This window comes from Rutilus rutilus, assembly GCF_951802725.1.
Source record: "Rutilus rutilus genome assembly, chromosome: 3".
In the NCBI taxonomy this organism is placed as follows: Eukaryota; Metazoa; Chordata; class Actinopteri; order Cypriniformes; family Leuciscidae; genus Rutilus; species Rutilus rutilus.
Window position 1 is genome coordinate 13,521,936 of NC_140211.1, and position 15,176 is coordinate 13,537,111.

General features: G+C 42.0%; 1 protein-coding gene across 2 annotated transcripts in view; it reads left to right on the forward strand.

Moving 5' to 3' along the window:
* The window catches only part of anpepa (alanyl (membrane) aminopeptidase a), a 31,907-nt gene extending 17,050 nt beyond the window's left edge, over window positions 1-14,857 (forward strand). For both annotated transcript variants that reach the window (XM_084403650.1, XM_084403651.1), the window contains exons 15-21: window positions 7,528-7,675; window positions 7,750-7,841; window positions 7,938-8,048; window positions 9,522-9,689; window positions 11,122-11,262; window positions 11,368-11,449; window positions 11,573-14,857. In XM_084403650.1, the coding sequence (XP_084259776.1) occupies window positions 7,528-7,675; window positions 7,750-7,841; window positions 7,938-8,048; window positions 9,522-9,689; window positions 11,122-11,262; window positions 11,368-11,449; window positions 11,573-11,725 (895 nt within the window). In that variant the 3' untranslated portion in view covers window positions 11,726-14,857. The remainder of the gene's footprint in view (window positions 1-7,527; window positions 7,676-7,749; window positions 7,842-7,937; window positions 8,049-9,521; window positions 9,690-11,121; window positions 11,263-11,367; window positions 11,450-11,572) is intronic.
* Window positions 14,858-15,176: the final 319 nt, after the last annotated feature.

Here is a 15,176-nt window from a genome sequence, read left to right on the forward strand (position 1 = left end):
GTAGGCCTACAACACAACGAAATTTAAAAAGCAAACATAAGTTTACAACACAACGAAATGAATCCACAACACAACGGAAAATGTACAACACAACGAAATAAAGCCGCAACACAATGGAAATGCTCCCGACCACTAGAGGGCTCTCGGAGCGCGATAAAGTTAGTTCCCTTTCGAAAGGGAACTCTACACTACGTCAGAATGACGCTATGGGGAACGCCTCAGGCGTGACAGGTGTCTGAAATAAATATCAACTCACGTCAATCATGTTGACCGGCGACAGCCTGTGCATCATCAGCTTGAATGATGAGCGCGCGACCTGGATGTATAAAGGGGAGCCTTGCACACATGACAACATCTTTTCGTCTTCAGGGACTGTTTGTCTGTTTTGAGAATATCGCTGAAGCGCGCGGGAGGCTCTCGAGAGAGCCTCTTGTGCAAACTGTGAGCGTTTTTCATTTAAAGATGCTCCGCTCTCGTCGGACCCTTTTCTCGAGGGAGGAGGGTTCAGCATCTGAGCCCCGTGGTGCACGCGATTTGTGAAACAATACTGTTTGGGTACGAGCCGTTCACAGCAGTTCCTGAGGGTGCTGACAGTGTTCATTAAGAAATATCTCGGCGCGCGTGAGAAAGAAAAAGTCCGTGCGCTGTCGGATGTTTCAACCTCGCGCCTGTTGACTTTCTTCTCGAGGGATGAAAGCCAAATATATTTTAACGACTCGTTCTCGCGCTTGCCGAGGCAGTGTGTAGATTACGAGAACGTATATTAAATATTAAAACAGTATTGTCTGGTGATTATGGCTGCATTTAATTCTATGAATTAAAATGATGGAATATTATCTGACTTTTAAGAAGTTAGATATTTAGTAATTCAGCCTATCATCCAGATCGCGTTATCCAGTGTTTTTGGCTGCATTTTAATTGAGGAATTAAAATGATGAGCAGCGAACAAAAAGAGCAGGTGTAATTCTGGTCTTTTTGTAAAATGTGAAATTAACATATTTCTGTTTCTTTTCAGACCACGTCTCCTGTTTTAGAGTCTGGGGCAAAATGTTTTGGGTAAGAAAATCTTGATTTACTTTTTCGATGGTCAGGTAGTAGGTCTTAACAGGCCTCCTTGACCATACAGTCCCCATTTTGCAACCGGACAGCGCTTGGGCCTCCCTGAGGTGAGCTCCCAGGATTTGACTGTCAAGGAGTAATGTGGTTATCAGGTCATAGGCCTCACTAGGCCTTCCTGAAAATAAGCTCCCACATACTGTGGTTGAATATGAGCTCCCACATTCTGTGGTTATCAAGTTATAGGCCTCACCAGGCCTTCTTGAATATGGGCTCCCACATACTGTGGTTATCAGGTCATAGGCCTCACTAGGCCTTCCTGAGTATGAGCTCCCACATACTGTGGTTGAATATGAGCTCCCACATACTGTAGTCGCCAGGTTATAGGCTTCACCAGGCCTTCCTGGTTATGAGCTTCCACATGTCAGGTTACAGGCCTCACCGGCCTTCCTGAATGTGAGCTCCCACATACTGTGGTAATCAGGTTACAGGCCTCATCCGGCCTTCCTGGTTATGAGCTCCCACATACTGTGGTCGCCAGGTTACAGGCCTTACTAGGCCTTCCTGAATATGAGCTCCCACATACTGTGGTCACCAGGTTACAGGCCTCACCGGCCTTCCTGGTGATGGGCTTCTACATGTCAGGTTACAGGCCCATCCGGCCTTCCTGAATGTGAGCTCCCACATTCTGTGGCCGCCAGGTTACAGGCCTCACCCGGCCTTCCTGAGTATGAGCTCCCACACACCGTGGTCGCAGGTCTTCCTAGTTATGAGCTTCCTCATGTCAGGTTATAGGCCTCATCCGGCTTTCCTGAATGTGAGTTCCCACATACTGTGGTCACCAGGTTTCAGGCCTCATAGGCCTTCCTGAGTATGAGCTCCCACATGCTGTGGTCGCCAGGTTTCAGGCCTCTCAGCCTTCCTGAGTGTTAAGCTCCCACATTCAGTGGTCACCAGGCTTCAGGCCTCCTAGGCCTTCCTGGTTATGAGTTTTCACATGTCAGGTTACAGGCCTCACCAGGCCTTCCTGGATGTGAACTCCCACGCACTGTGGTCGCTAGGGTATAGGCCTCACTGGTTGTGAGCGTCCACATGTCAGGATGCAGGCCTCATCAGGCCTTCCTGAATGTGAGCTCCCACGCATTGTGACTATCAGGTTACAGGCCTCGTCTGGCCTCCTGATCATTGGTTCCCACATGCTGTGGTTCCCAGGTTACAGGCCTCACCGGCCTCCTGGATACAAGCTCCCACATTCTGTGGTCGTCAGGTCACAGGCCTCAGCGGCCTTCCTGAGGATGAGCTCCCACTTACTGTGGTCGTCAGGTTATAGGCCTTACTAGGCCTTCCTGAGTATGAGCTCCCACATGCTGTGGTCGCCAGGTTAGAGGCCTCACCAGGCCTTCCTGGATTCAGAATGGATAAGTGCATGCACTTTCGTTTCATGCACTTTCTAAAATCCATATTTATGGTAGGGGTTATGCGCTGTACGCTTCGTTCCCTTTTTTATGTGTGGTTCAGACTCCGGTTTTTCACCTTGGGTCCCACTCTAGATGCGTCTTCTGTCGCAATGTTTTACGACAGGCGCTTCCCTTTCAAGCTATCTCCCACATTCTGTGGTTACAGGCCTCATTAGGCCTTTCTGAAGGTAGCCCCACATTGTGTGGCTGTCAGGTTACAGGCCTCTCCGGCCTTCCTGAATACGAGCTCCCACTTACTGTGGTCGCCAGGTCTCAGGCCTCACAGGCCTTCCTGAGTATGAGCTCCCACATACTGTGGTCGCCAGGTTAGAGGCCTCACCAGGCCTTCCTGGATTCAGAATGGCTAAGTACACGCACTGTCGTTTCGTGTACCTTCTAAAATCCATATTTATGGTAAGGGTTATGCGCTGTCCGCTTCATTCCCTTTTTTACGTGGCTCAGACTCCGGTTCTTCACCTTGGGTCCCACTCTAGATGCGTCCTCTGTCGCAATGTTTTACGACAGGCGCTTTCCTTTCAGGCTATCTCCCACATTCTGTGGTTACAGGCCTCATTAGGCCTTTCTGAAGGTAGCCCCACATTGTGTGGCTGTCAGGTTACAGGCCTCTCCGGCCTTCCTGAATACGAGCTCCCACTTACTGTGGTCGCCAGGTCTCAGGCCTCACAGGCCTTCCTGAGTATGAGCTCCCACATACTGTGGTCGCCAGGTTAGAGGCCTCACCAGGCCTTCCTGGATTCAGAATGGCTAAGTACACGCACTTTCGTTTCGTGTACTTTCTAAAAATCCAGATTTATGGTAAGGGTTATGCGCTGTCCGCTTCATTCCCTTTTTTACGTGGCTCAGACTCCGGTTCTTCACCTTGGGTCCCACTCTAGATGCGTCCTCTGTCGCAATGTTTTACGACAGGCGCTTCCCTTTCAGGCTATCTCCCACATTCTGTGGTTACAGGCCTCATTAGGCCTTTCTGAAGGTAGCCCCACATTGTGTGGCTGTCAGGTTACAGGCCTCTCCGGCCTTCCTGAATACGAGCTCCCACTTACTGTGGTCGCCAGGTTTCAGGCCTCACAGGCCTTCCTGAGTATGAGCTCCCACATACTGTGGTCGCCAGGTTAGAGGCCTTACCAGGCCTTCCTGGATTTGGACTGGCTAAGTACACGCACTTTCGTTTCGTGTACTTTCTAAAATCCAGATTTATGGTAAGGGTTATGCGCTGTCCGCTTCATTCCCTTTTTTACGTGGCTCAGACTCCGGTTCTTCACCTTGGGTCCCACTCTAGATGCGTCTTCTGTCGCAATGTTTTACGACAGGCGCTTCCCTTTCAGGCTATCTCCCACATTCTGTGGTTACAGGCCTCATTAGGCCTTTCTGAAGGTAGCCCCACATTGTGTGGCTGTCAGGTTACAGGCCTCTCCGGCCTTTCTGAATACGAGCTCCCACTTACTGTGGTCGCCAGGTCTCAGGCCTCACAGGCCTTCCTGAGTATGAGCTCCCACATACTGTGGTCGCCAGGTTAGAGGCCTCACCAGGCCTTCCTGGATTCAGAATGGCTAAGTACACGCACTGTCGTTTCGTGTACCTTCTAAAATCCATATTTATGGTAAGGGTTATGCGCTGTCCGCTTCATTCCCTTTTTTACGTGGCTCAGACTCCGGTTCTTCACCTTGGGTCCCACTCTAGATGCGTCCTCTGTCGCAATGTTTTACGACAGGCGCTTCCCTTTCAGGCTATCTCCCACATTCTGTGGTTACAGGCCTCATTAGGCCTTTCTGAAGTTAGCCCCACATTGTGTGGCTGTCAGGTTACAGGCCTCAGCGGCCTTCCTGATATGAGCCCTCATGTACTGGAGCTCCCCACATGAGGGGGTCATCAGGTCTTAGGTCTCAGTAGACCTTCCTGGGTTTGAACCCTCTCTTACTTCCCCAGTGTTCGGATCGAGCACTGGGTAGACCCGTGGATTGAGTGGACGACTTCCGTCGTTTCTTGAGGTTAAGTCACACTCTCTGGGAGATCCCGTCTCTGTGATCCGGAACTGAATGGTTTCTGCCAGCTTTACAGGCCTTCAGTTTCTGGATGCCTTATCCAAGGCAACTTCCAGAGGCTCTGTCTTGGACAGACAGGCAATGGCCAGACTGTGAGTCTTAGTATAGATCACCAGGCCAGCCTGGTGGCATTTCAGGAGGCATGCTCCCCTGAATAGTGACTGGCTGGGAGTCCCTTGGGTCCCCTAGCCACACTCCCTAGAAGGGACCCCTTCTATTGGAAGTTGTGGTCCTAAGCCTTTGAGCTGGCCCAGATATACCCCCCATTAACTATGTTCTGGCGGTTTCTTGGTTCATTAGCTTGGGCTATGACCGGTAGGGAGTGGTGTCACTGACAGCCCGATGTGACCTAAGGGTGAGTGGTTCCAGTGTTTCTGATTTACTGGTTCGGACAGTTGTCACTGCCTTTGGGCACGCACTCCCCTCAGCATGGTGGCGTTGGTATATCGTTCCCCATAGCGTCATTCTGACGTAGTGTAGAGTTCCCTTTCGAAAGGGAACGTCTCAGGTTACGACTGTAACCTATGTTCCCTGAGAACAGGGAACGAGACACTACGTCTTCCTGCCATGCCTCGGGGCCTGCCTGCAACAGTCCCTTCAGACGATAGGATGTTGTCATGTGTGCAAGGCTCCCCTTTATACATCCAGGTCGCGCGCTCATCATTCAAGCTGATGATGCACAGGCTGTCGCCGGTCAACATGATTGACGTGAGTTGATATTTATTTCAGACACCTGTCACGCCTGAGGCGTTCCCCATAGCGTCATTCTGACGTAGTGTCTCGTTCCCTGTTCTCAGGGAACATAGGTTACAGTCGTAACCTGAGACGTTTTCCATGCCACCGAGTCTAAAAAATTTAACAACACCACTTAACAGTATGTAGCTAACCATTGTATATCGACATTTATTAATTCAAAATTACCTACGTGCATTATAGCTGCATATTTATACTCTAAATACAGATAGAATGCTTTGACGCGCTACCCCCTAAGGGAACGTCCGTTGTTAAAACGTATAATTTGTATTAAAGGTATAGCAGAGGATTTTCTTTTTCCGGGTGGATCATCAAGACTATTGGTCCTCCTAAGTGTCAATCATTCTGGTGATATGTTTACGTAAGGCCGTCGTACGTGCACGATTCACACAATTGCGAGCGCTCAAAACACAGGTTGGGCTTCCCACTGATGCCTCAGTAGCGAAGTTTCTACTTGACAGGTAAAGTTTGGCATGCTATTTGGAGAAATCCATTTAAAATCACTGCTAGTAAAAGTTAATGTAAGCTATGATTAGCTCGTGCATGCTCTCTCGTGCACACGTTTAATAGGCGTTCCCTCTCGGGAGCAGGTAGAGTGTTGCGCATGTGCATTTTTTCAAAAAGTGGAGAGGGCGGTTCTTTTCTAAAATTCGGGAAAATCCTCCACTATACCTTTAAAGGGACAATAAGTAGCTTTTTAGGTATTTTATTATCTAAAATCAATATTTTTATTCATAAATATGCCCTCAATGGTGTACAAATACCTATGCCAATGATCAGACTAATCCTCGTAAACGAAGAATTTATTATCTTTATATACATGGGACGGGTAGGTCCACGGAGGCTTCCATGTAGTTCCGCCATCTTGAAAAACTATAATAGCAGAGAGGGACAAAAAGTACTAGGCCAACGCGTTTCCACAACGCGTTTCGTTCAGAGCCAGCGTCACGTGACTGAAGCCAGCAGAAGCGGAGGAGCAGAGCAGTTGAGAGGCGCTTGTCACTGCCGCGGCAAGTTTAAAAGGCTGCACTGCACGGTTATTTATCCACCGTTCATTCATACATATGCTGAGTCACAGGATGAGTCCTCGTCGTCGAAAAAGTGCAAAATAGACCGTAAAAGGAAACGTGACCAGATATTACAAAAACAAGGGTTAATGTCGGGATAGCTAATGCAGGAGAAAGCTTTCAAAAGAGACCCTGAAGTTGCCTGCTTTCTTCTCGACAGGTAAGTCAATGTTACGGTCGTAATTACAAGCTTTTTTTTTTCATTGCTTGGTTGTGTACTTTATTATATAGACAGTAGAACATTTATAGTTACAAGTTAAACAGGCTCTTTGATGAATAGCAGCTATTGAGTAAAGTAACGTTAGAGAAGGCACGGATGATGATGATTTCTAACAATGCACGTACTTCAAAAATATAACGAATAAAGGTGGCATTACTACTAACTACCATAGTTAATGTTTTTCACAGTCAGTAATTTATACTGTAACATTCTTTTTTTCGTTGATTCAAGTTTCAGTTTGTTTTAAATAACAAACCTGTTCACCCGAAGAAAAACTCGAAGTGCTATTATAAGACATCCTGTCATAGCTTTTTGGTACATAACGTCTACCGTAGATGCAACGCGCATTTGAAAAAGTGAGGCGCTGGAGAGCATTATTCGTTTGAATGCAAAATACAATTTCACCACTAGATGGGGGAAATTCCTACTTAGTGTCCCTTTAATTAAAATTACTTTTAACATTCAAAAACAGACATGTTCCAAATCCAAAGCTTTATTGTATTTGTACTAGACTGACTTACTACAGCTGATTTTTTTCCAATACCTCCCTTCATTACATTAAACAATTATTATTATTTTTTAAGGAAATTTCTGTACTATAATAAACTTTTTTTTTCTTTTATTTGTGTTTCAAAGGTTGTAACCAAACTGACTTACAACAGATGAAATTGTGCCAATTAGCTCCCTATGCACAGTACACAATATGTTTTTAATAAAAAACATTAGGCCTTATTTTTTCATGTCCCAAAGCTTGTGGTAGGTTCCTAGTGACCAGACTAGTAATAGTTATTTATTATAATATTTATTATTATTATTATTTACATTTATCAGAGAGGGGCACAATACATTTTGAGACAAAAGGGGCAGGGTCTAGTATTCCTTGTAAAACTGTCATGTTTTGTTTATTTTTCCAGAGCATCCATTATAAACATAACACTCGCTTTGAGGACAACTAAATATCTCATTCATGAGCGGGAATACATTCCATGGGAGGCAGCGCTTCGGAATCTGAACTATTTTTTCCAGTTGTTCGGCCGCAGTGAAGTTTACGGTGCCTTGCAGGTTGGTTAAACCTCGTCTTTATAATCAAAGTAAAACAGATAGATTACATGAACTGCTGTATGTATTTCTTTCAGGCTTATCTCAAGAAACAAGTCAAACCTCTGTTTGAACATTTTGGCACTATCAGCTCAAACTGGACAACAGTTCCCTCTGGCCACACTGATCAGTAAGAACAAATCTTTTATGTCACACACTTCCCACCCAGACCCTATTAGAATAATATTAAGTTATGTTTAATAATGTGCCATTTTTTTATTCTCAGGTTTACACATATCATTGCACTCTCACTAGCCTGCAGTACCGGCGTGGAGGGATGCAGAGAACTAACCAAGAGCTGGTTCAAAAGATGGATGCAGAATCATCATGTCAATGCGTGAGTGCAAACCACACTGCTCAAGTTGCTCATTGCAAACCGCATTGCTCAAGTTGAGCAATTTCCTATGTGGAGCAATATAGAAATGATGATCTACTTTGCCAGTTCTTCAGAATGGTGCATCGTGTGTGTGTGTGTGTGTGTGTGTGTGTGTGTGTGTGTGTGTGTGTGTGTGTGTGTGTGTGTGTGTGTGTGTGTGTGTGTGTGTGTGTGTGTGTGTGTGTGTGTGTGTGTGTGTGTGTGTGTGTGTGTGTGTGTGTGTGTGTGTGTGTGTGTGTGTGTGTGTGTGTGTGTGTGTGTGTGTGTGTGTGTGTGTGTGTGTGTGTGTGTGTGTGTGTGTGTGTGTGTGTGTGTGTGTGTGTGTGTGTGTGTGTGTGTGTGTGTGTGTGTGTGTGTGTGTGTGTGTGTGTGTGTGTGTGTGTGTGTGTGTGTGTGTACAAGTTTCTAGTGCTTGTTTGATCATCATCATTTTATTATATAAGGGGACGGGTTGGAAAGAGGGATTCAGTAAAGGAAAGTCATTTCAGAGTTAAAGCAAATTATTAGCCTACATCTTGATTAAAGTTAGACAATAAATAGAGAATACAATACTTTTTAGTAAAATATTAAAGTTGCCAGCCACCGCTGAACATGCAATACATTTATTTATGAACATGCAACATTAAAAGAAAGAACAGAGCCTCTGCTGTTAAACAAACAGATGTTTTTTTGTGTTTTTAATATGCTTTAAGACAAACCATGTGCAAATTCATAAGTCAGCACCATTGCTGAGTATTTTCTCTTTAAAACTGCAGTGAACCAAAGACAGTCTCAAAAACGTGGTTGTACCTTGTAACCAATCACGTTAGCGTGCCGGCGGGCTTTAACATATCATCAACTATGCTGTAAAGCAGGGGAGCCTCAAGAGAAGCCATGTTATCCCGGTATATTTTTCTGTTTATATGAAAAATTGGGTAGATTTAGCAATATAACGGGTGTGTTGGTCTTTATTACAATGTTATTATGAACTACATGCCTTTCTCCACTGACGTTCTGATTTGTTCAAAGCGTTTCTGATGATTGTTAGAAGGCAGACTGAGATGGCGAACGGGAACATGGTTAGTGTAACATTAGCAACACATTATTAGCTGTTTGATAACATAGTCAATCAAAAGGCTAATCATATTAATTACCTATGCTTTAAGACAACCAATTCATAAGTCAACACTATTGCTGAGTATTTTCTCTTTAAAACTGCAGTGAACCAAAGACAGTCTCAAAAACACGGGTTGAAATCGCTGGTGTTTCTTACGTCACAAACTACCTTGTAACCAATCACGTCAACGTGCCGGAGGGCTTTAGCTTCTCATTAACGGGGAACTAGCAGGGACAACAAGCCTTAGATAGAGAGGACCGATGCCCTCCCCCCCACACACCTCATAATTCTCACCCTGGAATTGGTCAGATGGTCGTTCTTTTTCTCATACCTTTCAGGATTCATCCTAACCTGAGGTCCACGGTGTACTGTGACGCCATCGCTGCGGGCGGTGCAGAAGAATGGAACTTTGGCTGGCAGATGTTCCAGAAGGCCACCGTTGCAGCTGAAGCTGTCAAACTGAGATCGGCTCTGGCCTGCACCAAAGTGCCCTGGTTACTGAACAGGTAGCTATGGGAAAGCACAAGGCTCAAAGACAAATAAGGATGCCTGAAATGATGAAAACACGACTGTATTGTGTATATATGGGCATATATTTGTATGCTGTGTGTGTATGTTTTTGATATGAAGATATTTGATATAAAGTATCTGATGTACATCTGATTGAAGTGTAATGCTTATCTGAGAAAAAGGGAAAAAAAAGGAAATGATGAAAAGGAAAAAAAGGAAATTATAATTTAAAATGCTTATCCAAAGGTCTTAGAAATTTCTGAATGACAAATACATTCAACACTGCAACATTCAGTACATTTTTTTTTTTTTTTTTTTTGGATTTTATGGTGACTTTTCAGGACAAATGTTTTGATAATCCTATTTTTATATCACTATACATCATTTGCAGTTTTATATTTTTCTTATAAGATTACAACAAAATGTGTTTACACAACAATGACTTTGATTTAGCAGTCAAACATTTTTCACATATTAATATTGCTGAATATTCATATGCTTATTATGCAGTATGCTTTTTTAGGTGTTACATCAAAAGATTATGGAGCAACGTTTTTTTTGTGTGAGGATTTCAGCCTTTTAATTGCACTTGCTAAGTGACTCTCGGGACAATTAAAGCACCCAGAATTTTTTATTTTATTTAACTCTCTGGATTTCCAACTTAAACTGTCATAAATTTTGAATGCTTTGGAGCACAGACTTTAGTTGGTCTCTTTTTAAAGACGACACTTGGCAGATTATTGCTGAAGTGAAAAAAAAAAAGTTTAAAAAAGTCAACTTAAAGTTATAGAATTTTACGTTTATTGTTATGAAAAATGCACAAAAATACTCTTTTTTTTAAATATGAGATGTATATTTTGCAAAACACATTTTACTCTAAAACTGGGAGAAAATCAAAGCCATAAATCTAAACAAGTTGTGTTCCAAATTTAAGCTTGATAAAAAAAATAAAAAAAATAAAAGAGCTTCCAATTTTGTTTGGGCGCAGTACCAAAAGATTCCACTAGATGAAATCTGTTCCCATTTTTGACTGCGAGGAGCACAAGTTCGACTATTTTCTTTCTTTTTTCCAGAACCATTTAAACTTTCCGAATCATGCTCATGATTTGTGTGTGTGTGTGTGTTCACAGAGCAAGTGCCAAAAGCCTTTACCAAGTTTCCTGCCATTCTGATAATGTAAAAAATTTGAGAGAAAACAAAAAACTAAATGTAACATTTTTCAGTCAAAGAGCACCAGAGGGTTAAGCCCCACAAAACAAATATCAGAATGAACTTTAATTCAAAAATCAATGAATGTTCATTACGAGAAATGTGCTCAAGTCGAGAGTTTAAATGTATTTTTGAACACAAGGACAGTTTGTGTACACACATGGTAATACTGTTGGAAATGCAAAGTCTAATGTGTAAATTGTTTCATGTTTTATTGAGGTACCTGCAATATACCATGAATCCAGAAAAGATACGCAAGCAGGATGCCGCTTCCACCATTGGGTACATTAACAGTAATATTATTGGCCAACCTTTGGCATGGGACTTTTTCCGGGCAAACTATTTCTATTTCTTCAAAGTGTAAGTGTGGCACACACCATAACACACAAACACACTCACTTACACACAGATCGAGCAAAAGAAAAACAAATATGTGAAAGTATACATGTTGGTTTTACTCAACAGGTACGGCACTGGATCATTCACGTTCTCCAGATTAATTGGTGACATTACCAGTAGATTCTCCACACCATTTGAACTCAGTCAGGTATGTGAACTTTGACCTTAGAACCACATGGCAAAAATCTATTCCATGCACTGTGAGAGGATTATAAAACGTTGATAAAAACTGACCTGACGTAAGTGTTAAATCCTTGCTGTCTTTGTTCAGTTGGAACAGTTCAAAAAGGACAACGCTGAGATCGGATTCGGCTCGGGAACTCAAGCACTGCAGCAGGCCATCGAGAAGACAACAGCCAAGATTAAGTGGCTGGCAGAAAACAAGGAACCGGTGCTGCAGTGGTTCACCTCAGAATCAGAGTAAACTTCACATCTGCATGCCATGAGATCAGAGTCAGTTCAAGTATTACTTGAGTTATTTCAACTGGATGCACTAAAATTCAGAAATGATCATTCTGTCATCCTTTACTCACCCTCTTGTCGGCCAAATCTGTATGACCGTCGTTAATCTGTAAAACATAAAAGGAGCATGTTTCAATATCCTGGGTGTTCCTCTCTGTATAATAAAGGTGAATGGGAATGATCGCTGCAGTCAAGCTCCAAAAATGTCCATTAAAAGCACCAATAAAATATTATTATAAAAGTCTTATGAAGCCATAAGGTAGCTTGGTGTGAGCAAGAGCTGATATTTAAGTTTGTTATTTACTCAAAATGAAAATACACTACCTTTCAAAAGTTTGGGGTTGGTAAGATTTTGTTGTTGTTGTCTAATCTATCAAGGTTTCCACAAAAATATCAAGCTGCACAACGGTTTTCAATATTGATAACAATAATAAGACATGTTTCTTGAGCAGCAAATCATTATAGAATGATTTCTGAAGGATCATGTGACACTGAGTATAATAATGCTAAAAATTCAGCTTTGCGTCACAGGGATAAATTTCATTTTAAATAAATGAAACAGAAAAAAGTTATTTTAAATTGCATTAATATTTCTCAAGGTTTCTTCTGTTTTAGTGTTTACTTTCACTAAAAATCTTCCCATCTTACCAACTGCTGAAGAGTAGTGTATATGATAGAAAAAAGAAAAAAATTCTGTGAACTATTTCTGTTAATATAAGATTTTATCAAATTTCTTTGTGTGTGTGTGTTGTTCATGTAAACCCTACGTTAAGAGGACAAAGATGGCAATATCTGAAATCCTTGTCCATGTGGAAAACAGCAAATAGCCTACATCGCATTAAATTATGTTTTTTTGAAAATGTAAAAATGCAGAAAGTTTCCTGTGATGGGTATGTTTAAGGTTAGAGGATAGAATATAGAATATAGTTTATATTCGGTGCCGATGACCTCGTGGTTAGCGCGCCGACATCTAGCGCTGTTGCGCTCGTGCGGCACGAGTTCGAGTTCCGGCTCGTGGACCTTTCCCGATCCCATCCCCCTCTCTCCCACCTCGCTTTCTGTCAACTCTATACTGTCCTGTCACAATAAAATGCAAGAATCACCAAAAAAATTATGTAGTTTATACAGTATAAAAAGCATTGTCAACAATGGAAAGTCCCCATAAAACATGAAAACCAACCGCGTGCGTGTGTTTTGCGGTTCCAGCCTCGCATGAATTCATCATCCTGAGTGAATAAAAATGGACAAATGTTAACAGCATTTTGGCAGAATGTTTTTATCAGCATTTACTATCAGGACAGCCCTTCTGAGAAATGTCTTGCTCAAGAACAATAGTTCATGGAGCGCTCCCCTATGGGATTTAGTCACCAGCTCAGATATTTAACCACTACATCACATCACTCTGATGCAAATGAGGATAAAGTTACATAAAAGACTATACAGAATTCACTGACAATAGATCAATCAGTATTGAAAAAGCAGGGAACCTGATCCAGAATTAGATAATTACTGGTGTTGCCAAGTCAAGCATCATTATTATTATTGCTAATACTTTTAGTGCTAGGGGTTTAAAAAAAGTCCCGAATCCCGATCCTATGCATTTAAAGGTGCAGTGTGTGATTTATAGCGGCATCTAGTGGTGATGTTACGAATTGCAACCAACAGAAGATACGGTGGCCGACAGGAAAATATGTCGTCGTCTGAGACAGCAGAGAGTAGCCAGTTAAGCAATGAGGTTTCTTTACAAAGATAAATTAAGAAATTATCTTTACTTAATTATTCAGTAAAACAATATGTTTTTTGCGAATATTTTTGTTACTTGTTCATCATTGTGTCAGTGTTTTATTCGCTGACTTTAGCTAGCTCCTCTGTACGAAGAACAACATAGTGACGAAACGCGCTCTGTAGTAGTTTGTCAGTTTAGGGCTACTGTAGACATGTCGGCGCAAAATGGCTATTTCAATATAAGGGGACCCGCGGTGTATGTAGATAGAAACGGCTCGTTCTAAGGTAATAAAAACATAATGGTTCATTATGTAAGGTCTTTATACACCACTGAAAACAGATCCTCCTAAATATTACACAAAGCACATTTAATACATTGACTCATCCTGCACCAAATCTGCTATCATCATAAATGATAACTCAAATCAGGCATGTTGTTTAAGAGATGTGTGCTACTTTTCTAAGTGTTTGGACTTGGGCGAAGAATAAAAAAATCCTATAGACTTATGATCCTAGCTATATCTAGGCCCCGGAAAACTTGTTCTTTTGATACGAGTAAGTAGCATCCTTGCAAACACCCAGAACACCCCAGCATCTGTACAGTCAACCGCACACAACACCAATTGTTTCTGGGCAACTGCCACTCGTATTTTGTTATTAAAATGTAAAATTATTTTTATCTTTGTATTGTTATCTTGCTATTATTGACATATTAATCATTTATGCTGACATGAAACAGTACAGACATGCTACTGTTAAGCAAGTCTTTTTTTTTGTGGGTGTGTGGGTGTGTGTGTGGGTGTGTGTGTGTGTGTGTGTGTGTGTGTGGGGGGGGGGGGGGGGGGTTACTTTAACATAAGTGGTTTGTTTGAACTCCCTGTTCATTAAAGTATCCTGAAAAAAAGAATCATAATATGAAATGTTTATTGAACATCAAATCAGCATATTATAATGATTTCTGAAGGATCATGTGACACTGAAGACTGGATTAATTATGCTAAAAATTCAGCTTTGCATCAAAGGAATACATTACATTTTACTGTATTTCTGACCAAATAAATGCAGTCTTTATAGGCATAAGAGACTTCTTTCAAAAACATTAAAAAAAAAAAATCTTACTTACCCCAGCTTTTGAATGGTTGCGGTAGACGTACAAAAAATGTTTAAGACATCTTTTGTTACATGATACTTATACATCTGTTTTTTCCCCTTATGAAGGTGTGGAAACTTCTTGAGATCATATTTTTTTCAAGCTGTATGACTGGGTCTGTATATTTTTAGTGTGCATTCCTCTTTTCTGTATGAACTTATAACTTGTCATAATGACATATTAACATGTAACCTTATAATAAAGCATACACGCTTGTTGACCTCCGCTGGATCATTTTCATGTCATCCACGATCATGACCACAAGTAAAATGAAAACCATGAGGCTGCTCGTAATGTTTGAAATATTACCTTGGAACAGGCTTAAAGCGATTTCAACAGTAATGTAATAACTCTGAAGCGATCCCTAATAAGCCCTGCAACCCACTTTTACTTGGAAAACAAAAGTAAAGTCAAGTCAAATGCAAACAACAAAGACATATTTGTCATTGTTTGCAACATATGCTAACATTTAGAGCTTGTGTAACTATTTTTCACAGAAGTGGTATATAGCAACAGCAGCATGATTCATCAGTCAGCA